General features: G+C 35.2%; 1 protein-coding gene across 1 annotated transcript in view; it reads left to right on the forward strand.

Moving 5' to 3' along the window:
- The first annotated feature begins 2,399 nt into the window (after positions 1–2,399).
- kntc1 (kinetochore associated 1) overlaps positions 2,400–26,015 on the forward strand; it is a 49,921-nt gene continuing 26,305 nt past the window's right edge. Inside the window, 33 exon segments of the mRNA XM_051894891.1 lie at positions 2,400–2,818; positions 3,068–3,188; positions 3,291–3,406; positions 3,786–3,867; positions 5,039–5,151; positions 6,189–6,246; positions 6,249–6,298; positions 7,117–7,210; positions 7,313–7,365; positions 9,480–9,592; positions 9,701–9,752; positions 9,873–9,977; positions 10,808–10,851; positions 10,992–11,054; positions 11,287–11,362; positions 11,453–11,575; positions 11,978–12,144; positions 12,311–12,422; positions 13,932–14,075; positions 14,417–14,473; positions 15,158–15,229; positions 15,369–15,488; positions 17,190–17,333; positions 18,208–18,303; positions 20,075–20,178; positions 21,041–21,143; positions 21,302–21,436; positions 21,827–21,946; positions 22,239–22,311; positions 22,802–22,869; positions 22,967–23,295; positions 24,925–25,097; positions 25,240–25,337. Coding sequence (XP_051750851.1) covers positions 2,687–2,818; positions 3,068–3,188; positions 3,291–3,406; positions 3,786–3,867; positions 5,039–5,151; positions 6,189–6,246; positions 6,249–6,298; positions 7,117–7,210; positions 7,313–7,365; positions 9,480–9,592; positions 9,701–9,752; positions 9,873–9,977; positions 10,808–10,851; positions 10,992–11,054; positions 11,287–11,362; positions 11,453–11,575; positions 11,978–12,144; positions 12,311–12,422; positions 13,932–14,075; positions 14,417–14,473; positions 15,158–15,229; positions 15,369–15,488; positions 17,190–17,333; positions 18,208–18,303; positions 20,075–20,178; positions 21,041–21,143; positions 21,302–21,436; positions 21,827–21,946; positions 22,239–22,311; positions 22,802–22,869; positions 22,967–23,295; positions 24,925–25,097; positions 25,240–25,337 — 3,510 coding nt within the window. The 5' untranslated portion in view covers positions 2,400–2,686.

The raw sequence follows: 26,015 nt of genomic DNA on the forward strand, positions 1-26,015 counted from the left end.
TTAACATTTATTAGTATGTTTAATAAATGAACAGTTTCATGAATAATAATTAAACAAATGAAAATGAAAAATAATTAAATAAAACTGCCCAGCACGTTGGTCAAATATTTAACCCAACTGCTGGGTTTTTCCATTTTCAACCCAATTTGGGTTAAATTCATGCTCATTCATGCTTCTACAAAATGAGCGTAATGTGTCCGTAAACACATTATTATATTATAATTAGGGGCCAAGCACCAAAGGTGCGTAGGCACCTTTTGTAATCGTTGGCGTTCTTATTATTATTCTTCCGTTTCCGCTCTGGTAGTCTATGGCAGCCCAGAGAACCGCTTGCTGGAAAGTTATGAAATTTGGTACACAGATAGAGGACAGTCTGATCTGTATCCATAGCAAATTTGGAGTCTCTAACTCAATCCCTCTAGCGCCACCAGCTGTCCAAAGTTGCACTCACATTTATGCTAATAACTTTTGAACCTTAAGGGTTAGAAACAAAATTCGACTCAAGACGAATCGATTGCACCATATCACCATTTTCCGCCATTTTGAATTTTCTGAAAAACCTATTTTTTCAAACTCCTCCTAGGCCTTTACTTTACCATGCCGACAAAAAGTTATGGAATTCAAGTCGATTTCTCAAACTGTTTTCGCAAAACACACGAACAAATTTTACGTAGCGCTTGTGAAAATAGACATAAGGCTGTATCTCCACAACGCTTTATCGTATTCAGACCAAACTTAGTACATGTCATCAGAAGCATGGCCTGAGGCAACCTGCAGCATTTCGGCAGTGCCACCTACTGGTCCGGAGATACAAAAAAAACTTGCTTAAAACTTCTGAACGGTTTGTCCTCCAAAAATCTTAAATTTGGTCTCTTTACCTTTGGGGCATCATGCCGAGTCGAATGATATCTTTTTTTCCCATGTCGGCCATTTTGAATTTTGTGCTAAAATGCTGTATTTTATGAATGCATTACCTTATCATTACGAAACTCGGTATGGGTCTTTGGCACCATGCCCTGACAGTACACAAAAAGTTTCGGTGCAGCTCCACCTTGTGGTGAAAAGTTGTAACAAAATTTACAAAAATGCTAATAACTTTTGACTATATTAACCTATTGTAATGAAACTGGTCTCAGTAGAGTCCTTGGGTCATGCTGAGAACATAGATATCAAATTTGCCATAGTCGGCTGAACTTCCTGTCCGCCATATTGTTTTTCTTTAAAAACCTACTTTTTCGAAGTCCTCCTAGACTGCCCAGGTGAAAAAAAAGTACATTTCTATAATGTACTTAAAGTGCTCTATTTTTGTGCACTAATTTTGTACTCAGTATACTAAAAAGTCTTCTTTAGTACTTCTTAAGATAATCTTAAGAACATCTAAGTGTAGTCAACTGTGCTATTTTGAGACACCATGAAATATGAACTAAAATGTGCTTTTAATATATTATCTCTGTATTTAAAAAATGTATTTAGTTACCACTTATAGTACATTTGAACCCATAGTGTACTACAAGTTGTAACTAAATATATTTTTTAAATGTTGGTTGAAAGTGATGAATCATTAAATCATTATTATTGAAGGTATTTATGATTTTTCTGTCATTTTGCCTAAATATGTCTTTAATTGCTTATGTTGCAGTAAGTCTGTTTCTGACTTGTTGTGCCTTCTTTGTGCTTGGCCCCGATAATTTATAATTATTATTTGTTTTTGGAAATAGGCTAATTTCTTCCTTGCTAAAAATACATTTTTCAGATATGTGAAACATTGACAAAATAAAGGACAAAATCTGAATAAATAAATGCTTGGGTTTGTTGATAGGTATAAATGATTTACTGAACTATAAGTTGGCAATATCATGGGCAATATCATCATTTTAATGAGTGCTGAGGAAGAACAACCTTAAAAATGTAACTTTTAAAACTTTTTAAGGATGAGTGCAAACTCCGCCTATGCAAAAAGGTGTGGCAAGAGAGAGATGGGATAAAGGGGGAAAAAGCATTGTCATCTGTATAGCATTAATAACATTTGGTTGTGCAAGAGTGGTTTATGGCCGTGTAGAAGGAATGACACAATACTATCTCAGCAAAGAATTGGATACTCTGCTCTCAATAAATTATTTTATATAATAGGAAAGCATGATTCTGGCAATTATAATTCAGAAAATTTGTGAGCAAGCTGATAAATGAGAATTTGAAAGAGAAAGAATCCAACACAGAGAATAATTAAAACCTCTTGGTATCAATTAATAATTCTATATAAAGTTATTTTAAACTATTTAAAAGAAATACATTTGTATAACAGAATAACAATTCTGTTATACTAAAGCCGCTCGGGGTTTCCCCACTCCTTTCATATATCAACGCTTCACACTCCACCCCAGTAGGTGTCGAAAATGCACCAATAGTTGGTTTGCCAACCGCCACAAAACGTAGTAGAAGAAGAAGGAAAAAAGACGACGAAGAAGACATCGGCGCCAAATTTCAACGTTCAGGGCGGAGTTTGGTTTCACTTGGTGGTGTATGGATTTTATTCACTAATAATTAAGTCATTTTTTTTACGTAATTGTACTACATGGCAAATCGTTTGGAAACTCCTGCGACATTTTTCGCCCTTTGAATAGAAGTGTCATGCCGGTGGATAGTTAATATTACGCGTCGCGTTTCATCTAACTAATAAGCGTCAAGAATGTGGAATAACGTCGAACTTCTGCTGAACGAGGACACTAACACAGTCCGACTGTACAGCGATGCTGAACAAGAGTCCGGGAACGCTTTATATCAAGTGGATACGCTGGTTAAAATCTCATCCTCCGAAAGGGTTAGTAAAAACTGTATATTTGGCATGTGTTTGTAACAGTGGTAATGACAGCTTGGTTTTGACGTACCTTGTATTGCGCTATCAATATATGTGTGATAGTTTTGCATTGTTGATACCTTGTTTAGTGTTTTTTCTCAATATATCTGTATTTGAGTTGTACTCTATAGTTTGATTAATGATAAAAATAATAATAATACTTGTTTCTTTTTCTTTAATTATTATTAGTATTGTTGTACATTTATGCTCCAGGTACTGTCTAATCCGAAGGTCTACGCCTCCAGTACTCCAAATTGCTGTATTGTTGTTGCTGACACTGCAGTGGTTCTCTTTGATCCTGGTTTCCAGACTGTTCTGATTCACCTGTATTTTGGTAACACAAGCTGTGTTATGCACAGTTAATATTAACTGTCCACAGTATTGTTTACAAAATAAGGAAAACCTATATCTTTAATTGTTCTCATGTTTGATTCAGACTCTGTAGTAGATGCAGTTACTGCTTGCCCCCAAGGACAGTTTCTTCTGGTTGGAGAGAGAAATGGAAGTCTGCACATCATCTATGTTCCTCTGAAAAAGACAGTGCTGACCAAAGTAAGCTGCAATAAATAGAATTGTATTCATTGCTAGTCTGACTCTAATAACACAGAGCTGTTGAGATACTTAAAGTTGACATATCTGAGTGTAACGGCTTCTTGAACAAGAAAAGGGCGGGACTTGATTTTGTCCATCGGGAATCGATTGGATCATTGTGGTTTGCTATTGCTGTGATGACATGTTGGTGACAGGTAGTCCCGCCCTCACGTAAACGCATCAGAGAAGAGATGAAGCTGGAGGTGGAAGTTGTTTTGATTAAAAATTACAAGGGCACATGAATAAAAAAAAAGTGCATATATATATATATATATATATATAAAATCCATAAAACTATATTTAGCAAATTGATTTCATTGTAACTTTAATCTTTTTCCAGACTCTGCACCAGCAAAACTCCTCTGATGGTGATGAGACAACCTTTAAGAGCCTAATTCTACACGAGACACCTGGTTCTAAAGGTGAGTTTCTGTAAATACTAAGCAGCAAAATAAAGATGTAAACTTATACAACATATATAGATGTGGCCACTAGGGGTGAAATGGTTCTCGGTAAAAAAAACGAATCATACCGTTCTGCACACTCGGTTCAGCACGCACTTGCACCGTGGTTCACCTCATATCTGACGACGCATACGCATCTATAATATGGTTTGTTGAAAATAAATAAAACAGACAGGCAGTGTTAGGCTAATGTATGTTTCTGTTGATGGATATGCATTCTGGCTTCCCCTAAACTTTGTTCAGTGTGAGTGCTGCATGCTCTATATGAACAGTCATTTACCTCGACTTCACCCGGGTGTTAATAGCGCATGAGCGCAGGTGAGATCTGAACAGCACACGTTGATATCTATACTTAAACTACTCATTTAAGCCTTGCCAATTTAAACATTCAAGTGCAAGTCGCGAAACAGAACTTACGCGCGCGCTGTGAGAAGATTTGTGCACTCATCTGAAGCGCGTGTACAGTGCGCAAATATTGAGGTCTCATTCAAGTCTTGTGCTTGAATGGACAAATTCACACAAAATTATGTCAACATGCCCGTCTTGGTGAGTATCCTAGAAACCATAGTCGGTTATGTCTTAAGTGAACTTATACACTCGAGAAAGAACGCTTGTATTCAGTATCAGTGTACTGATCCATGTGTTATGTCTTAAAGAGACAGCAGTCCTTGCATTCCTGCTGTCTGAATGTGTTTTTAATGTTAATCAAACAACAAAAGACAAGAAAATCAATCATTGCTCATGACTGAATAGTAACTTAATAATTAATAATAATTCATCTTTATTTAATTTATACAGTGAAGATTATATGCAATGTTGTTTTGCCTTTTATCTGAAAACTGGATACATAAAAAAAAAACCTGAAAAGCTTTATTTATTTGTATCTTTGCTTTACTGTATTTATTTGTGCTGTTTGATTATTTGTTCTTATTTTCTTTATTTTTATTTGACAGTAGTAATTTTTTACCTGAACATCGCACATACCGAACCGTACCAAAACCGTGATACAAACCGAACCGTGAGTAAGCTGAACCGTTGCACCCCTAGTGGCCACTGACAGCATTGCCATAGTCTGTACTTTGTACTTGTTAAATTATTTTTAAAACTTTTTCTTTCTTTTGTGTTTTAGGAGTGTATGATCTCTTTTTTATTGTTAACAATGGTTTCCTACACACATCCAATGTGGCTTTGGGAAAAATACAGAGAGCGATTGAAAACATGGATCTAGTGGCTTTAAATAAGGTAGATGTTTCATTTAATCAAATGTTTCTCTCTTTAGTTACAAACCCTCACATTGTGCCAAACCCTTAAAGGGATAGTTCACCCCAAAAATTAAAATTCTGTTATTAATTACTCACCCTCATGTCATTCCAAACCTGTAAGACTTTCATTCATCTTCAGAACACAAATGAAGATCTTTTTGATGAAATCTGAGAGCTTTTTTCTTTTGCTGATTCGTGTGCTCTATGTATGTGATTTGATCAATGTTTTTATGTGAATAAAAGCCTAAATTAAATATTTTAAATCATTAAAAAAATTATTAAACATGATTGTGTCTCTTCAGAATACTTGTATTAAACCACTCAATTCATATGTATTACTTTTACTATTTTTATGAACATTTTTGATGCATGACAGTTTTGGGGAAATGGCCTTTCATCGGAGGAACAGGTCTTATTAAAAAATGTCTTTCTTTGTGTTATGAAGAAGATGAATGAAAATCTTATGGATTTGGAACAACATGAGTAAATGACAGAATCTAAATTTTTGGGTGAACTATCCCATTAAAATGACCTAAGCTGGTCATAGGTATGGTTGTCTCATGTCTCATGCCCCCTTGACGAGGCTAAATCAAGGGAAGCAAGAAATGAGAAACGGGAGAAGGGAAGATTGTAGGGCTGCATGATTATGACAAAAATCATAATTGTCGATTATTCCCTTGAAATTGTAATTGCGATTATTAATTACGATTATCACAATTTACATTGAATGATGTTTTGAAGAGTTTTACACCTTTGATTGAAGCAACTGCATGCCATATTTTTATATGAATAAACAAGCTGAAAACTGTATCGCATTAAGCCTCAAATGTCAACTATACAAAGGTTGGGTTTCTTCTTAAAAAAACAAAAAAAAACATGGTATTTAAAATAATTTGTTGTTGTTGTAATTGTGTCTTTGAACTATTACATAATTGTGGCACCCATAACTGTAATCCCGATTAGAAATTCGATTAATTGTGCAGCCCTAGAAGATTGGTTATTTTGTTTATCTTACAGATCCAAGATGATATTCTTTTGAACTTCTGCTCAACTAAGAGATTCATGAAGATGGTTGCATCTCGGCAGGTCTGGTCTGCTTTGGAAGCACAGTCCACCTTCTGATTGGGGTAACTTTGAGTCTATATCTCAAACTCAACTGCATTTTGTCTCTCTTCCCAAAAATGAGCTGATGCTTTTTTTTTTCTTCTGGCTTTCCAGCAAAATGATTGACATAACTTTTGATTTCTGAAAGGAAATTCAGGCGGTCACACTTCACATTTCATTCCATTGACTTCCATTTATACACATTTCGCTACGAAACTCTGACCTGAGAATTTGTATCACGTGCAGATGTGTGACCAATAGAAGATTCTACAGTGTGACCTCTTAGATTAATTAACTGAACACAAAATTTAAATCTGCAGTGTTGCAGTAAAGTGAAGTAGATTGCATTTTACATTTTTGATGTATTATATGTTGAATTATTATTATTTATTTTTTTTAAATGCTGTGGTGTGTGATGTCATATTGCGACCTTTGCAGTTTCCGTAAAAATGTTGCGTGCTCAAAGTCTAGTGTGACTAGCTTTACAGCAGACAAGAATTGGTGGGGAAGGCATTAGATACATCAAGTACAAAAAGAAAACTAAGAATTGATGGCTTTTAAAACAAGTTCAAACTGCAACAATAAATATTTAAAAAAAAAAAGAGACCTGCTTTAAATGTTAAACATATCCTTTGTTGAGGATATTGTCAAAGATATGGCCTTTAAAAGATCTTTTAAGTACTCAGATTTATTGATTAGAGACCTAAAATGCATTTTCAAATTAAATTTCATTATCATTCCCTTTCCATGACTGATACAGCAAAGTGACCCTAACCTCCACTCAAAAATTGAAATGTAGGAGCTGTAAGTAATTTCTTCTTCACCTGTATCTTTATGACAGGCGGATGGTGCTAATGTTCTTTCACTTTGGACCATGGGTCCTGGGCAGACATCACTGTCTCTCACAAAACTCCTTGACTCTGCTTTAATGTCAGGTACTAAATGTATTTTTGCTATGTTTGCATTGATTATTACTAAATATGAAGTGTGTTAACAAAGATTTAAATGAATGAAAATGTTCTTTTTGTCTATTCAAGTGGTGAAGAAGATTCAAGTTGTGGATAATTTGATGTATGTACTAAACGAAGAGGTAAGACCTTCTGGAAAATGATGTTGATGCTAGTGATACACCCAAATTAAAATTCTTGGCTGATACCAAAAATATTTTCTGGGATTTAGTTTATAATGATAATTAGAAGATACCTTGCCGAGTGTGTTTTTATGGCGGTTTCTTGGCTGGTTTAGGCCTGTTGTGAACCACTGACAAATTAACCTTTCTATTAAGGGGCAATATTTGCCCCATTAATTTGATTTTCTGGAGTATTTTACCTTTTACAAGGGCGATTTTTTTTCTAACATTATATGTATGCATCAACTTTTGTCACATCTTAGACTTAATACAATTCCATTAGAATAATAAGATATTGTAAGGCTGTTATTAATCAAATTAAATCAATATCCTTAAAATCCATCTTTGCACTACAGCGGTGGCATATGAAGTGACAGTTAGATGTATTTACACAGACTGTTCATTGTTTACCAAAGGATTTTGTGGGTGGACCTCAGACCCTCTAAGGCAGGGGTGTCAAACTCAGTTCCTGGAGGGCCACTGTCCTGCAGAGTTTGGCTCCAACCCTAATTAAACACACCTGAACCAGCTAATGAATGTCTTCAGGATTACCAGAAACTTCCAGGCAAGTGTGTTGGAGCTGGCTGGTGCTACACTCTGCGGGACAGTGGCCCTCCAGGAGCAGAGTTTCACACATGCTCTAGGGTGATCTAGAGAACTCGTTCCTGGAAGAGGAAATGTAAATAAAAATGTCTTTATATTGACTTGTACCTGGACCTTACAGTCGATTTGACTCAAGCCTCTATTTAGATATGTAGTGTCACTGTCCACATTACATTCACAGTGGTGTTTTTAGGAGAACGAACAATTTGCTAACCAATCAGATCTCAAGGTACCGCCCAAAATTCCTCCATAATCAGTCAGACGGTCAGACCATTTTTATAATCGATCATTGATGTCACTTTCGAGTATCTGGGTACTCTGGGTGCCCATCCCTAGTAAACAGCATAATTTCAGACTGTCCTTATTCAGTTTATTACTTGAATGCTGCTGGTAAATCGAGTGCTGCAAGGATGACGTGTTTTTGTAGGCCAACCCTGAATCACAATGGTTCCCTCAAAAAACAAAAAAAACCAAAAAAAAAAAACAATAGGATTTTTCCATGGGCTTTTGAATTATCACAAAAAATAAACTCTGTGATCAACAAAAGTGTATAATACTTTTGAATCAATTGAACTTGATTTGTCAATCAAGATAATTCGCACAAAGATAAAATAATGAAATAAAATGAAGTGAAATATGATTGGTCTTATTGCCCACCCGTACTTTGGTCTAAATGGTATATCATTCTTTTTTTCTTTTGTTTTTATTGTGGAGTGTGATCCTGCCTGAAAAAAATCCATATATTTTTGTCACATCACACACCCTTACAGTCAATGATAGCGTTGTAAGTATCTGCAGTGTAAATTATGACTAGTTATAATTGCATAAAGCACATCTGCATATCAAAATAATTTTGATTAGTCAAAAGTGAATTATGACTAGTGAAGCTTGGGGAATTAAATGGTAAAATGGCTTGCTATAATGTGTCCACTCAGCTGACCATATCCATGACGTCATTAAAGATATATCAAATGGAAACTTGACTACTCCCTTTTTTTTTTTTTTTTTTCCTGATATCTTGAATCATCTTGAATCATCAATCCTCAGATCATACAGCGCATACATGGTGTTGATGCTATTTTAGCTTCTTGCATGTCATACATCGGGCAGATGCTGTTTATTGAACTTTTGTACTGTGGAATTTTATACGAGCCTAGAGATAGCACAGGCAGTTGTCATAGCTCTTGGTAGTTGTTTTTATTTATGAAGTCCTTCCTAAGATCAAAGGTATAGGAGATGACACAAGTTTCAGCTGTTGTCCAGCTGAGATTTAGCAGCAATTCAATTAGCAAAATTTTGGTGCATTTTGCTGTATCGTAATTTGTAAGTGTTACAAGGGGAACTTGATTGATTGGAAATGAAATTGATATGGGCTGATCACAGTGTTAAAAAAATCTGTTATGAGTATCGGCTTCAAATATCCTGATCAGTGCACCGCTAATTTGTATATACAATTTTCTTTTTCTTTTTAGGGCATGCTCAGCTTGTTGGACATTCACTCTTTTGTCATGCTTTGTTGCTGGCCGGATCAATACATTGTTGATTTCCTGCTGATATCGGAGGGAAACTCCTCATCTATTACACAGTAAGTGTCTTATTTGACTTCTTTTTGTAAGACATACAGAGACAGGGTGCTTGTTTTTCATGATTAATCCACACATTGACAGATAAATGTGCCTTTTGTGTTAAACAGGCAAGATGACAACAGCATGAAAATCATGACCTTGGTAGCTGAAGAAAACAAGGTGTGTGTGTGTGTGTGTGTGTGTGTGTGTGCGTGTGTGCGTGCGTGTGTGTGTGTGTGTGTGTATGTATCGCTGAAAATACAGTTTTATTCCTCACTTGTGTTCTTTATCTATGTCAAGGGTTATGTAAGGAAGCTTGTGGTTCAGTCCTTGCCTTCTATGGAGGTTTTCTACTCACTAGAAGTTTCTTCTGAGTCTTGGTTGATCCAGAAGGGAATCAATATGGTAATTATAACAATGCATATTAACAGTATGGAAATGTACGTAATGTAATATGTAATGTAATGTAAACCTGTAATATTTGTTTCTAACGTTCAGTGGGTTGTCCTTACAATTTCTTAGTCATATTTTTTTTAGGGGATATACTGGTTGAAATGATGAACCTAAAATTTGAGTATTATTTCTATCATGATTATGCCGGTGTTTCTTGGCTGAATCTCCAATGTCTGTGCTTTGGGTGTAACTGTACACAAAAATGACAAAAGTGGTATGTTTTCAGCACAACAGTGAAAAAACTAAATATAAAGTTGCTTCTTCAAATTTCTGGAAATCCGTTTAAGTCTGACTGCTCTGATCAGATTTCGGATAGCTTTTTTTTTTTTTTTTTTGCCTATGTCACTTCCTCACGCCACCAAAGCAGATAATCTGGAAAAATAGCGCACAAATCGGATCTGAAGTGTTGCAATATATGGTGTGGACAGTCAATCATTTCGATCCAATTCCAAATGGATACACAAACAAGTTTTTATTTCATCTCTAGAGGCCACTGTTGTACTGTAGAATGACAACAGGTCCTTTGCATCTAGTGCTGGAGTGGCTGTGGGAGCAGGAAAAACTATTTGTAACTATCGATGTGGATTCATTGATAACCGATGCTTTCAATAATTGGTTACCAATGCAGATTAGTCTTAAAACCAATATACTTGTTGACCTCTAAAAGAAACGATACTTGAACATTTATGCCGGTTAATAAATTTCTACCAGTATATCGTCCACCCCACTTGCCCTTGATATCTTGTATTGAAAGGAATTCATAATTCAACTCTCTTCCTCAGGACACTATCTATTTGCTGGAGGGAATTTTGGCGAACACAAAGAGGTGACTAACAGACAAAGTCTATAAATATTAAGGGGAATGAACTTTTTCATTTATGTTGTGATGTTAATATGTTGTAGTGAATTCATCACATTTGTGGATAGCCAGAGACACAGATTAATGATTTTTATGTCCTGAAGCAGCCCTGAAGATCCAGTGTCTACTGTTGTGATAAGATGTTTCACAGAGGCGCTGCCAGAGAACAGGTGCTTTCTCTTGAGAACATAAGTAATATTGATTATAATTGAATTGGCAGTTTAATTCTGATTTGGTTTTAATTGTATTTTGGTTTCAGAAAGATATTTTGTTATGTTTTGCTCTTTAAAGTACTTAAATACTTAAAGTAAATTAAATTACATTTTTCTTCAGACAAGCAATTACTTCACATTGTTTTCAGTGCAGTACTTTATACACCATTTCTCTCTCTGTTTCCTCCAGACTGAACAGACTTCTTTATAAGCACAAGTTTGAAGAAGCAGAGAAATTTGCAAAAGCTTTTGGGCTTGATGTTGAAGTAAGACGTTGGTAAAGTTTCCATATCAACATATCCTATATAAAAGAATTTTCATGGTAAGCTGACAAAGTTTCTTTTTGTTTGTTTTAGCTGGTGTATAAGGTTAAACTGAATGTTGTGCTGGAGAAGCTCATCTCAACATCAAGCAGTGATCAAACCCTTGAGTGGCCCGAGCTCATTGATGAGGCTAAAACCAACCTGATGAAGATCATGGTAATGTTCAGCTTTGCAACAAATGTGAATGTGCAGGGCTTCATGTGAGACATTTGAAACTAATAACAATACTATTATTCTATTTCACAAATATATACAGTTAGTAATAATACAGTATGTTGTACTGTTGGCATGCATATGTAAATGTACTGATATTAAAGAGGTCATTACACAAGGAATCAAATTTTCTTTTGACAGAAGTAGTCATTGCTGCTACTCTACCTTATTACTTTTGTAGCCCACCCAGCAGTGATGAGTAGTAGAGCTGTGGAATATAATAGTTTTTACGATGCATTGCGATATTTCACAACTGGTTAAGATGAATAATATATCTTCTTCTTTTAAGGCAGTCATCCTATGTGATATATTTTTAATGTTTAACACTTCTCAAATATCCCACAGGATGAGCAGTTTGTGGTGCAGTACTGCCTTACTGCTTCCTGGCCTACTCTCAGCATAGCTGAGGAGATGTTAAGTTACACCTTGAACCGCTTCCCATGCTGCCAGATCCAAACAGCCTTGGCTAAGCTCGCTACCTTCGCCAGCATGTACGGACCCAACAACTTTGAGTACGTTCATCAGGCCAGTGATTACACCAATCCATTGAACTTCTTCTCAGTTATTAAAATGTTTGACATGGCTTCTGTCCACCCTAAGCTCTTAGCACTTTTGATTTTATTCACTTCATGTCCTACACATCCTTCTAGATAATTGTATTTTCTACCTCCTTTACAGGGGCATCTCATGGATTGAGTTTTTGAACAGCACAGATTATCTTAAAGACATCTTTGCTCTTCTGAAAGAGGGGAATCTTAGTGGAGCACAATATTTGTGGCTGCGACACGAGGTAAAACTTGAAGTATGGTTTGTTCTGTTGCTTCAGTATTTGACCAGGAACCTGCCAATGGCTTGTGAATTGAGAATTTATTAGCCACAAGTATTTTATACTGGCCTTGAATCTGTATTTTACATTTTCTGTATCTGTATTTTAATTTTTACATAGTAATTATTTAGTCAGTTTTCCCTTCGTGTTTAGAACAAAGCACAAATCATTGGTATATGCTCTAGCCCCGTGGTTCTCAACCTTGTTCTTGGAGAGCAAGAGTGCTGTACTTTCTGGAACATTAGCATGATTGTGAATGTCTTATTGATTTTATGAAACAGTTCCATAAACTACAAAATAACATTTTCAGTTAAATTTTAGCCACATAATTGATTTTTTTGCTTTTGATTTTTGTCAACAAATTTCCCAGTGAAACCACAGCAGAACTGTTTTGCATCTCTGAGCAACTTTTGAACTAATCAGTTTAATGAATGATTCAATGATATTCAATGAATCAGTCGTTTGAACGAATAATTTAAATGAATAGCTCAGTGGCACAGCTCATTTATTTATACAGTGACTTGCTGCCACAGACTGGTGGTTTTAATTTCATATTTAAAGTCCCCCTGTAGTCAAAAATGTTATCCCTTTAAAACTCGCCTTTGATCACCAAAATTACATATTTAAAAAATTTTTCCTGTGGAAAAAAGATCTTCATGCCTTAAAATAGCTTGAATGTAACTCTACATGCTTGCTTCATTTAGTATATACGGATCTATGAGTATGCAAATTAGCCCCGCCTCCACTCACACACTAGCTCAGAGATCCACTCAGTCAACTTACTAAGGTAAACGCTGTGTAGCTAATGTTACACAAACCATGTTCCCCCTTACCATCTCCGAGTCGGACAGCTGCCTTCTGAAAATCAGTATCCTTAGAAATGCTTTGAACAACAATTAGTGGAGAAAGGCATATAGTTCATCATAACACCGTAATATGAATCAAACACTTGCTTTATTGCTGAATCTACACGATTTTTTAATATCATCAGAAAAAATACCAGGATAACCTGGCTTCTATTGAGACTCCATTGCTTTACGGCTTAGTAATGATATGCCAGAGCCCGCCTGCACGTTGACGTGGTTGGTTACAAGTTAGTTTGTGCCGAATTGGGACGAATAAGAGCCTGTTAAATGTAAACTAAAAATTTAGTGAATGCAGTTTTAAGGCCTTTTGTGATTTGTTACTCTTCATTTTGACAGAATGTTCCTCCATGTGGAGTTTCTGCAATGAAAGAATTTTTGATTTTCTATACGTTTCTGATGGTATACTTTATTTTCTACTAATGTAAGAGTTGTTGCAGGTGCAAAAAAAAAAGCCAGTGTTTTCTAGACTTTTTAAATCACTTTGTTTTGAATTCTTTTATCTATTTTTATTGTTTACTGTAATTTAGTAAAGTTGTTGCTATAGGTGTTTTTTTTTTTTTTCCCCCATGATAATGAGTTTGTGTTTGTTTTTTTTGTTTTTCTCCAGGGTGAGTTTGCCAGTGAATTTGATGAAGGCTGCCTGCATGCTCTGTTGGGCTCCATTTCATCAGACATCCCATCACAGGACTTATGTCTGTGGTTTAAGGGTGTTCTGGTCCCATTTGTATGGAGAGTGTTGCCCAAAGGACAGGTATGAGGGCAGTCAATACACTTGATTTTAAACCACACCATTTATTCATAATTTCTTGGTGACCAGTTTTATGTGACTTTGATTCACACGACCAGTTATCGGGAATCATTTTTGTCCTGTAAGGTGGATAAGAAAGGGTTTTGTGTGTGTGTTTCTGTTATGATGTATCACAATAAATAAGGTAATGAAATCCAAGCAAAATGTTTTAAAGCAAACAGTTCTTGCATAATCTTACTGTTATTTCAAGTTTTCTTTTTTTGGTTGAGGATGGAGCAGTGATTTTTAAAATTAACTTGTTGTGCTTCATATTAACACACTATTTATTTTTTAAATGTACACAGAAAATCCTCGCCAGGTGGTTGGAGCAGCGTGCAAGGAATCTGGAGTTAACTGAAAAGGTAGTTAACTTTGAAAAGTTTGAAATGTTTTCAAAAATTTGTAGTAGTATTTTGAAATACTTGGATAATCTTTTTCAAAATAAATTCTAAATTTCTAAGCACAACCTAGTAAATAATTAGCCAGCCCATTTGTGACCCTTTCTGTTTCTAAAGTGTCATTTGCCGTTTTGACAGACGTCAATAGTCAGTTACATTATGTAGCCAAATCTGACTTTAAAAGGTGTAAAAATGTGTCTTGATGCATTCTAAACATCAGATGATTCATGTAATACACAATAATTGAGCCAAAACAAGAGTTTTAAACCAGCAAGGTAGTGCTTTAAAAGAACCATTTTTTTGTTATTTTACTGTATGAAGTTAAATACATGACCTAAGGTTTGTATTGGCATTTCACAGTAAGTGACATTAACAAATTAAATTTATGATCTAAAATGTCATAACTGATGTATGTAGTCACAAAATCAGAGACCTTCCCCTCAATGAAATCTCTACTCCAGTGGTCACTGAAGATGCATGTTAATACCAGGTAAAATCTCAGTCAGTCTCAAATGCCACTTGAATTCTGATATCCTAGTGAAGCAGGTGCAAATGAGCCAAAGTAAATACAAAGACTCTCTTTCTCTCTTAGGTAGTTTGATTTATTATATATATATAATTTTTTTTTTTCTTTGTTTTTTTTTATAGAGTGACTGGCCTCATAATGGACTGGTTCTGGCTGAACTTGGCTTGCCTTCCCTCTGGAGGTCTATGGGTTTGGTAAATGTCAAGTTTGTCCCCAATTTTTAATCTGTTTGAAAGTGTTGAGGATCTTATTCCTGGAAAGTCGCTGCAAGAAATCATAGTACTGACTAGACCAATACAAGTATCCTCAGATAAGAATTAAATTATTTTTCAGACTGAAAACTGTGGAGCAGAAGAAGTGCAAAATCTGAGGTCACTAGTGGCAAACCTCCGACAGCTTTGTGACCTCTACTCCAAATATAACTGCCACCTCTCACTGTCTGACTATGAAAGGGTGAGTATAAAGTTTAGATGTTCTTATTAATCAGTGGTCATAAAAGTATTGGACACTTAAGCCAAAGATAAAAAATAACAAATTTTAAAACTGAAACCAATAATAATAATGAAAGAAAACCTATTATTTTTGCCAGCAATCTTTAAATTTGGCATGAAATTTGTCTAATTTCATATTATAGGTCTTGTTTTGAACACTTCATCTGTGCATATGTTATTTATTTATTTATTTTTTTGACCTCTAAATGTTTAATAAAAATGTAAATACTGGACCTTCCAGTGAAAACAACAGACTTATCTCTGGTGATGAGTGCAGAATTTCTCTAATCATTTGTTCCGCTTAAACCCCGTCCTTGCAAGCTCGTGTTCACCTGCCTCCATTTTTGAGTGCAACTGGCACATCTCAACATCCAAATGAACAACCGATGGATAGAATCCAATTTTTTTTTCTTGATAATCTGTTACAATACAGATCTGTTGCTACTTCTGTTTCATTGAGGCGTTCTAGCACTTTTTGTTGCATTTGTACTGTTTTGCTGCTTATTCTTTATATCCACTGAAAGTGTCTGGCCATCAGACTGTAAGTCAAAGAGATCTAGAGAGAGAGATAGAATTTGCATTTTTATTAGCCTGTCTGCTGTTATATGGGCAATATGACACTCACAGTCATGCAATATGGCTAAATGGTAAAGTCATTAAATAGTCCATTTAGTGAATGTATTAAGCTAGTTCCCCTCCCTACAGTTAAAATTCACTACAAGTCAAAAAGTTAGGAGAAATGTGATATTGCCAAAATAATGGCAGATGGGCTAAATGAAAATGCAAATTCACTCTCTGACAGTAGGTGGCATTTATTGAAAAGCAGAAATACAGCAGTTACCCCTGTACATAAACCATCCCACCAAATATCAGATCTCTTTCACTTACAGTTTGATGCCCAGACAAATCCATTGTTTGCACATGTCATATTTTTTTTATCTAAGGGGCCGTTTACACAACACAGTTTTCAATTGGAAAAAACTGAAAAAATTGTATGCGTTTTGGCCGTTCATTTACATGACAATGACGTTTTGGTGGCCTGAAAACAGGTTTCAAAGTTAAAGTTTTTGAAAATGGTCTGTGTGTAAACAACAAAAACGTGAATCTGTGAAAATGATGACTTACATGTTCATTCTATAGTGTTTCATTGCCATCTAATGGCCTGCCAGCAGAATACAGCGTTTTTAGTCATTTTCATGGATTCGTATGAATGGAGATTGTTTTGACAATGGTGTCGTCTGTACATGGAAAACTCAAAGGAAAAACTTCTCCGTTTTAAGCGTATCGTTGTCGTGTAAACGTACCCTAATCCATTACATTTTATCTAACATCAGATTAGTGTCTAAGTATTTTTTTCCAGGGCCACTGTTTTGTTTCTAAATATAAACACAAGACGACATGCTAGTGTTCACAATACTAATACTAGTTTTTTTAAACTAATAATTTCACAGTAGTCCAGACATTTTCTTTTTTAGAACGGTTTCAGTTTTTGTTTTGTTAGTTTGTTTTGGACCCATTGATTATTATATATTATTATTATTATTTTTTTTAATATATCTGTAAAATGTTTTATTTACCTTTTTATTGATTATTCATGACACAAAGCATTGATTAAAAAACCTGTATGCAGAAATAAATCTCTCTTGTATTTGTAATGTGGCAGGGAAGCACACGTAGCATGGCCTTTCTGATGCTGGATAAGGTGCAGGCCCCGGAGCTGATTCCTGCAGTAATTGAGAGCAGCATTCAACCTTACGCTCTTGAGAATGGATTGGACCTGGACCAGACCCTCTTACACTATATCAAGGTCACCTTTATTTTTCAAAAGTTAGGAAAATTGCTGTTTACAGCATTATTTTTAGATGTACTCTCATTGCACCAAAGGTTTATAATAACATGCTTTTTGTTTTTAAGGGTTAGTTCACCCAAAATATATATATATATATATATATATATATATATATATTTATATATTTATTTATTTATTTATTTATTTATTTTTTTTTTTATTTTTTTTATTTATTTATTTATTTATTTATTTATTTATTTATTTATTTATTTTTTTTTGGGTGAACTAACCCAATAAAATTGTTCCCCAAAATAATTTACTCACCCTCAAGCCATCCTAGGGGTATATGACTTTCTTCTTTCAGCCAAACACAATCTGAGTTATATTAAAAAAATATCCTGGCTCTTTCGAGCTTTATAATTCAAATCGATATTTTGAAGCCCAAAAAAGCCCATCTATCCATTATAAAAGTCATCCACACTTCCAGGGGGTTAATAAAGGCCTTCTGAAGCGAAGCATTTTTGTAAGAAAATGAAAAACATTCATGAGAGGGTCAAGTTCCGGATGACGTGGGATGTAGGAGTAGTGTAAGCTAAGGTGAGTATAGACTCCTCTTGTGGTTCAAACAAATAGGGCTGGGTAACAAACTCAAGCTTTGTGTCTTGTACAGGTAAATAAGGCTCTCAGTGTACTGATAAAAATGTGTAAACGATGCAAGTTTTTGGCAAGTCCCCAATATGTTTGTATACAATACACAGTACATCAGGTGGTCAGTGTGAGTGGTCTGTGAGTCTACCTTTTGGGACCAGGCATTTTTTTAATGAATTGTTATTATAAAATAATTTTGATTTATTGTGCTATCAAATTATGTTTTGATGTGTTTCAATTTTAGGACCTGCTAGACTGTTGCAGCTCTCAAATCACCTCTCTCTTCACTGAATGGGAGGCCAAAGCTGTGGCTGTACTACACTGCATGACAGACACTAATGTAAGATCTGTTCATACATCTAACATACAGTGTACTGTTACATAATATTACAGTGGATTTATATAAATGATTTAGATCTGGAAGTCTTCTGGAGTTCTCTTTCTAATCTCACCATGGGAATGGTTCTTAACTTTTTTTAGATAAGCCGTCAAGGTATGCCGCAAAATTTAGCTGTTTTTGATAGCGGTAGAGCCCTATGATTTCCACGATGCAGAAAAGTAGGGCCCTATGATTTCCACGATGCTGAATCCACTCATAAAAACGGAATTTACTGTATAACGCAGAATTTTTGAAGAATAAATAAAAAGTAGGTCAGTACACTTAAATCAAATCGCAATATATACTAGTTTTTGTGAATATTAAACTGCAAAAAAGACTATTTAAATATGAATCCTGCATATTGTGTGTATGAATGGCGCATACGCATGGTTTCATTTACCACACACACTGAAGCACGCTTGACGCTCGTGGTGTTTTCAGCTTCTGTCGCCTCACTATATGAGGACATGAATGCATGAACTTCATCTCCAGAGCCGCTTTGAGATTCACTTCATGAGCATTTTACTGTTTCATTTGAGAAAAACTATCGTCATATCATAAACACAGAAACTCAAAGGTCTTCACGGCAACCCATCAAAATAAAAGTTCTTAAAAAACTTAAAGAAATTGTGACAGAAATATATTACTGTTGTACAGTAGAATTTAGCTACATCTCAATGGAATAATAATACTAACACTAATAACAACAACAATAATAATAAATTATTATTAAATCTTTATTTTTTTAAGGAATAATCAAAATTTTTCTTTCATGTTTTAATTTTAACAGTAAAGCTCTGTTGTGCAGAACTTTGTTTGACAAAAAAGGTAAATTAATTTAATGTTTTATGCCTTCATTTGATTGCCAGAAAAATTAAAATACGCAACTCAGAATTTCTGAAAAAAAAAAAAAAAAAAAAACATCTCATGAAAATGAAATAATAATAAAAAAAATAATAATAAATTTTGCTGTTTTTATGAATTCAATAAATTATACGTTTTTTTTTTTTTTTTTTTTTTTGGAAAACTAAAATTTAATCAAACCATTAAAATGGAATCCAGAAAACTTGAAAAAGAAAACAGAATTTCATAGGGCCCTATAGGGCATATTCACTGTCACTGTGTATATTATTTGTTCTAGGGAACTAGAGAACATGTTACAGCGAATTCTCTTTCTAACTGTTCTATTATGGTGACTGCTAATTCACAAAGCAGTGGAGCAAAGGGAAAAAAAGCCTTGCACCCGTGTGCGTGGATAAATATTAGGGAAGCGGGACTCCCGCATCACTGTTGTGACTTGTGATGGTGTTATTGGTGCTTCCAGAACTGGTCACACTCGAGACGATTCCCATAGTGAGATACTTCACTCATGTTATCAGAGAACTGGGGTTACATGAGTAACCTAAATTTGTTTTTTTGTTTTTTTTATCACACTAAATAAAGTCAAATCTAAATGTGACATTTTATTATAATTTGTTTATATGATGATTGATTGTTTATTTTAAATAAATCAATTATTTTTTTTGCAGTCTAGACCTGTTCAATGATTAAAATGATAGCTTTGAAATATAATTACTCATTTTGACTTAACTTTGTGTTTATTTCATTACAACACACTACTTTGAAACATTCATAATGGCAGCAACTAGAAGTCAGTCATGTTACTTTAACTCCCTGTTTTTAAACAAAGTAGATTCTTTTGGCAAATGATTGTCTTTTTAACACGTTTTAGAAGGTGATGGATGCTGTGATTGAAATAATGTACAAGGCCGTGGTGCCCTGGAGTGACACCATCGAGAAACTTGTTCAGCAGCACTTGGAGAAGGAACATCCAAAGTGAGTATTGTGGTAAAACATAGGCTCTTTCACATGACTTGTAAATGTTCCCCAGTGCACCAAACTCATTATAGAGTGAGGCTTCAAGCTTCAATGTTCACTCTGGTGGCACATTGTAACAGCAGAATCAGAATAGGATTTCACAGTTTTCACTAAGTACGTTTACATACACTTTTTAAAAGTTTGATTTTAGTTGGACTAAAGTAATAATTTGACTTTTTGAAAATGTAATGTAAACGCTTTCGTCTGATCGATATCATACTAGTTTTGGGAAGACTTGAGTGATGCAATTGTAGCTTGACTCCATCCAGAATGTATACATATTAATCAGACTGCAATCTCACTATGTGTTGTGCACACACTGTGAAAGGTGTAACTTTCTTTGGTTGGATTATAACTGCTGATGTACAGTACAGACTCTGGGCCTTTAATGATTCAGAAAAGATAAATCGCTGTCTGGCTAACTGAGATTTTGGTATAGAGATCTTTTGGGATCTAATAGAGCATTTGGCCCTGCAAACAGTCTATGTGACGATAGACTTAACATTTGAATAAAATATTCCTGTTTGCAGGAATAGGTTTAGTTTAGTTTAGTTTAGGCTCCAATTCTCACTATTAACTAACTATTAACTACAAGTTTTGCCTCAGTAAACTCCTAATTACTGCTTATTAATAATTAGTAGGTAGTTGTTAAGTTTAGGTATTGGGTAAGATTAAGGGATGCAGAATAAGGCTTTTAATATTTGCTTTATAAGTACTAATAAACAGCCAGTATCCTAGTAATGTACATATTAATAAACAACTAGGTAATGGCGAGAATTGGACCCTAAACTAAAGTGTTACCGTAATTTTATACCTACAGACAGGAGTTGCTGAGAGAGGGTTACAGATTGATGGAAATAAAGAAGCTTCTCAGATGCTATGGCATCCGCACCTTAGCCCTCTCTAACACTCGTGATATCATGGTGAGTTTGTCTTCATTAACTTAAATGTCCTATTATGTGTGTTAATTTAACAATTTAGCTATTTCTCACTTTCTTTAAGATATAAACGTTTTGACCTTTGTATCAGCCTCCCTGTTCATGCAAGTACCTGAATTTTCACTGTTGTTTGCTTTGCTAAGATGCTTGTGAGGCACATTCTGAAGCAGGACCTGCCCACCTCTCTCGAGGACTCACTGAAGTTAATTGAGGCCTACAAACTAAACCCAGCAGAGATCCACCATATTCATTGCATCCAGCTTATACAGTGTAATAAGGTATTACTCCCACAGAATTGGCTGTTGTTCTTAAGATTAGTAGCACAGTAGGGCTTGGTGGTATAGGTAACAACGTGATGGACCCTCACATTTCTTCTTAGAGGCAGAAACCATAAATGGGTACATTTTCTATAGTGGTGAATGATCGTGCATTTATGCCAAGTGATTGCTTACGATCTAATGTTGATGAATTGAAATTATTTAATTTATTGTAATGTTTTACATTTCCAATGCATACCACTGCAATCTCCAACAAATTAATTTTCAATATATTGTAAAAAATATATCTCCTAGCCTTAATCAGCTGTTACAATATGGAACTGTTAAGAAAGTATTATTAATTCAGATCTAAACCAAGGTTGTCCTCACATTTGGGTATTGTATTTACAGAGGGAGAAGTGTATTGCACTGCTGAAGAATCTGCCCCATTCTGAAGCAGAATTTGTGATTGAGCGAATGGCCTGTTGGGCAAGACTTGAACTTCAAGACAAGCGACACATTTCTGAAGAGGTCAGAATTTGTGTGAGAATTCTGGTGTGAAAGGTGGTGTGATATGGTTATAAATAAGAAATTATATTTTGCATAGTCTAGAGTCTTGAATTGGTAATGTTTTAATGGGGGAAAAAAAATCTTAATACTAAAGTAGGATTAGCTTTCTATATGAAAAGTTATTTTCTATTTATTTATTTTATTTTATTTATTTACTTATTTTTTGCATTGTTGTTATTGGACATGTTTTTGTGAGATTCATCCTTAAGCAATCATAGAGATATTCTGAATTGAATGTCTTTTCTTTCAATAGCAAAAGAAATTACAAATGCTCATATCACAGATTATGGTTGAAGCTTTAAAGTACCTGCAGAGCATTCAGACAGGTGAGTGCACAACCCATTCTTAAAGTATTAGTACTGGTATACTATGTCTAATAATAAGGTTTTAAAGCGATAGTTCACCCAAAAAGATTACCATTTGCACCCTTACCCTCCTTTGAACCCAAACCCAAGGGAAATGCCCAAATTAAAATACAGTATGAAGCCCTTGGACTAGAAGTATAACTGTGGTCTCATTTGAAAGATAGTTAGCAATTTGTTTTATTCAGACTCAGAATTAGTCACAAAGAAAAATAGTTATAAAGGCTTAAATGTGTTACATTTTTATATAAAATAATTTTCATGAAATATTTTGGACAAAAAAAAAAAAATGAAATTGGCCTTGTTGCAGTCTAGAAACCCAGTGCAAGTCTGACCATGTTTCATTTGAAATAAGCATCAGCTATTGAGCATAATCAGTTTAATCCAATTTTTTTTGATTAACTAAATTGATTGTTTTAGATGGTTAAAGTTTCCTGTCCTTTCTTCTTTGTAGATGATGCATTCAAGAAGACTGAATGTGAGAACAATCTGAACATGTTCACAGCCATGTCTCATCTACAGGTATTTATTTGTTCAAACTAGATTTTGAGGCATTTGATGCCATCTAAAGGTTCCACAACAAATGGGTATGTTTATTTTAAAATGTTTTTGACTTTAGGAAGACTTTGACATCTTCTTAACACCAGAAGAATATGAGGATCCTGTAGTGAGACATAAGTTCAACCAGCAGCTCATCACTGCATATGAGAATGCACGAGCATGGCGGCGCTCAGGAAAACAACACCCTGACAAGGTTTCAAGTAGTCATCTGAATGGTAATGCTGCAGTAGCCAATGATCCAGATGGTAAAACAAAGACACTCTCTACTGAAGCTGGGCTACACCGACTGGCCAGGCAGCTGCAAAAGACAGAGCAGGAACTTTGGGCAGACCTGGCGCTGAGAGCTTTGGATGCTGGAGATGTGGAGAAAGCCCTACAGATCCTAAGGTGAGGGAGGAAGGGAAAATGAGGGATGGGTGGGTATTGAAAGATCTAAATGCTGTGAAAATGTAAATATCTCAATATAGACAAAGATAGGCTCATATGATTTCATACCCCTTGCATAATGTTAATAATTTTAACAAAATAAGAGAGATCATAAAAGTTATGTAATTTGGTTATTTTTTATTAAACTTTTTGAATTGATTAGGGTAAATCATACTTTTTTGTCTTCTGGGAAACATGTACATATCTTTTGTAGCTTTTGAATTGCAGTACTAAATGGAAAAAAATATATGTAAACAAAATAAGAAAACGTTACCCATCATCATCCGGTTCAAAAGTGTGCACTAATGCGTTGTGTTGACTTCTTGAGCATCAGTGAATGTTTTCACCTTTTGTTATAGCTGGTAGTCCCTCAGTTGTCCTCGGTGTGAAAACATGGATCTCAAAATCATACATACAGTCACTGTTGGAAAGGGTTAAAATATGCAGAAAATGCTAGAAAATAGGGATGTGACGGTGAGAACACCCACCGGTTAATCGACATATGACAATACCGGTGTCACCGGGGGGCAGAGCCTCCTCTTCTTTTTTTTTAAAAAATCGCTTATGAATGCCGGTGTGGCCATGTGCATTTTACTTTCAAATTAGTGGCAATTGCTTGAATGGTGGGTTATTATTATTACTGAAAAACACAACAACAAAACAGTACGACAACAAACTCCCTTATATAACATAATATAATATAGAATGTTTAGTAACAAAACAAATAAGAATACACCATGCTAGGCCTAATATAAAATAACAAATAGGCTAACTTACACAATGTTTATATAAAAAAACTGAAAATCAAACCATGGAAACTGTAGAACCAAATAAATAAGGAACAGAACATTTAAGTTCTTTAGTCAATAGCAGTGAGTAATTCTCTCTCTTACCTTTGTTCTTTGATTAACATTAACAATTTAAGATCTACCACTGCTGCACATGACGCAGATCTGACGAGCATCCCATTTTCTCACAAATCTTTACTTTCATTTAAGACTTAATTTAACTCATTTAAGACTGCTCTTATGAGGACACTCGACAAATGGCATTTTGGCATAATTTGTGTGTTATTGTTCGTTGAAGAGTGGAAGAGAACTTGATACTGCCGCACGTTGTGTGTGTCACATAGACAGGACATTCACAGACAGCGCGTAATCTTTTTGAATGGTTTAAAAGCATTTGCATGAATAAGAGCTTGATCATATAACACAGAAAAAAACGGATACTGCGTTAATTGCGTTAAATATTTTTAACGCGTTAAACTGAAAAAATTTGCCTTTGTGCCGCGGTGGGCAAGTGATGAAACTGGTGTTCAGACTTTTATTCGAATATAAACATGATCAACACACATACATAGGAGCATGTCAAATATCGTAAACAACTCGCTCAAAAGCAAGCACATTTCGGCAAATGGACAATTTGATGAGAGAATATTAAAAATATCTTCATTTGTGTTAAGATGAACAAAAGTCTTGATTTTGAAATAACATGAGGGTGAGTAAATGATGACAGATTTTTTATTTTTGGGTGAAGTATCCATTTAACATCTAATATCTTCTCTCATATCTTTCATTTCACCTCATATAGTGAGCTATACCAGCATCACTCCAACTGCAGTACAGGACGAGTTCTGTTCAGCACCGCGCAGCGCCTCTGCCAGATGCTGGAGGAAAACATCCCCATGGTTCTGCCTGAAAAGGTTAACCTCCCTGCTGTCATCCATGGGCTGGCCTGCCAGGCTATTACTGTCTGCCACAGTGGTACTGAAACACTTTCACCATTCATATTCTCTTAAACTGCATATCACTTGAGTTCTCAATCAGTCAGCTTTTTATTTATATATGTCTTTAGTTTGTCCTTTACACTAATTTCAAAGAAGTACATGTATTTTCCCTTTCACAGACCTTTTGCTGGACTGTTTGGAGCTGTGTAAAAGCACCAGAAGTGCTGCAGATGTGTACAGACAATGTCAGATTGAAGATTTTGGATTTTTACCTAAGGTAAACTTGCTAAACGTTGTTTGTATACACACATGTGAGTGTTGACAGATCAGCGCCCCAACATATTCAATCAATCTGTCATCACTGAAAGGCATGCCTTCAGTTGATAAATGCTGTCTTCAGCTGCAGTAATATTCAAGCCACTTTGTTTTCTCCATACACTTTTAAGAATATAGATATGACATCAAATGATATAGAATGACATCGCATTCTAAATACATAGACATTAATATAGAGTTGGTCCCCACTTTTTTTCCCAGCTATAATAGTTTCCACTCTTCTGGGAAGTCTTTCCATAAGATTTTGAGTGTTTCTGTGGGAATTTTTGCCCATTCATCCAGTAGAGCATTTGTGAGGTCAGGCATTGATGTAGGTGAGAAGGCCTGGCTCACAATCTCTGTTCCAATTTATCCCAAAGGTGTTGGATGGGGTTGAGGTCAGGGCTCTGTGCTGGCCAGTCAAGTTCTTCCACACCAAACACATCAAACCATGTCTTTTTGGACCTTGCTTTGTGCACTGGGGCAAAGTCATGCTGGAAATAGAAAAGGGCCTTTTTTCCAACTTTTCCCACAAAGTTGGAAGCATAGCGTTGTCCAAAAATTCTTGGTATGCTGAAGCATTAAGATTCATGGACATGCCCAACCCCTGAAAAACAACCCCACACCATTATCCCTCCTC

Source organism: Ctenopharyngodon idella, chromosome 5 (assembly GCF_019924925.1).
Source record: "Ctenopharyngodon idella isolate HZGC_01 chromosome 5, HZGC01, whole genome shotgun sequence".
NCBI lineage: Eukaryota > Metazoa > Chordata > Actinopteri > Cypriniformes > Xenocyprididae > Ctenopharyngodon > Ctenopharyngodon idella.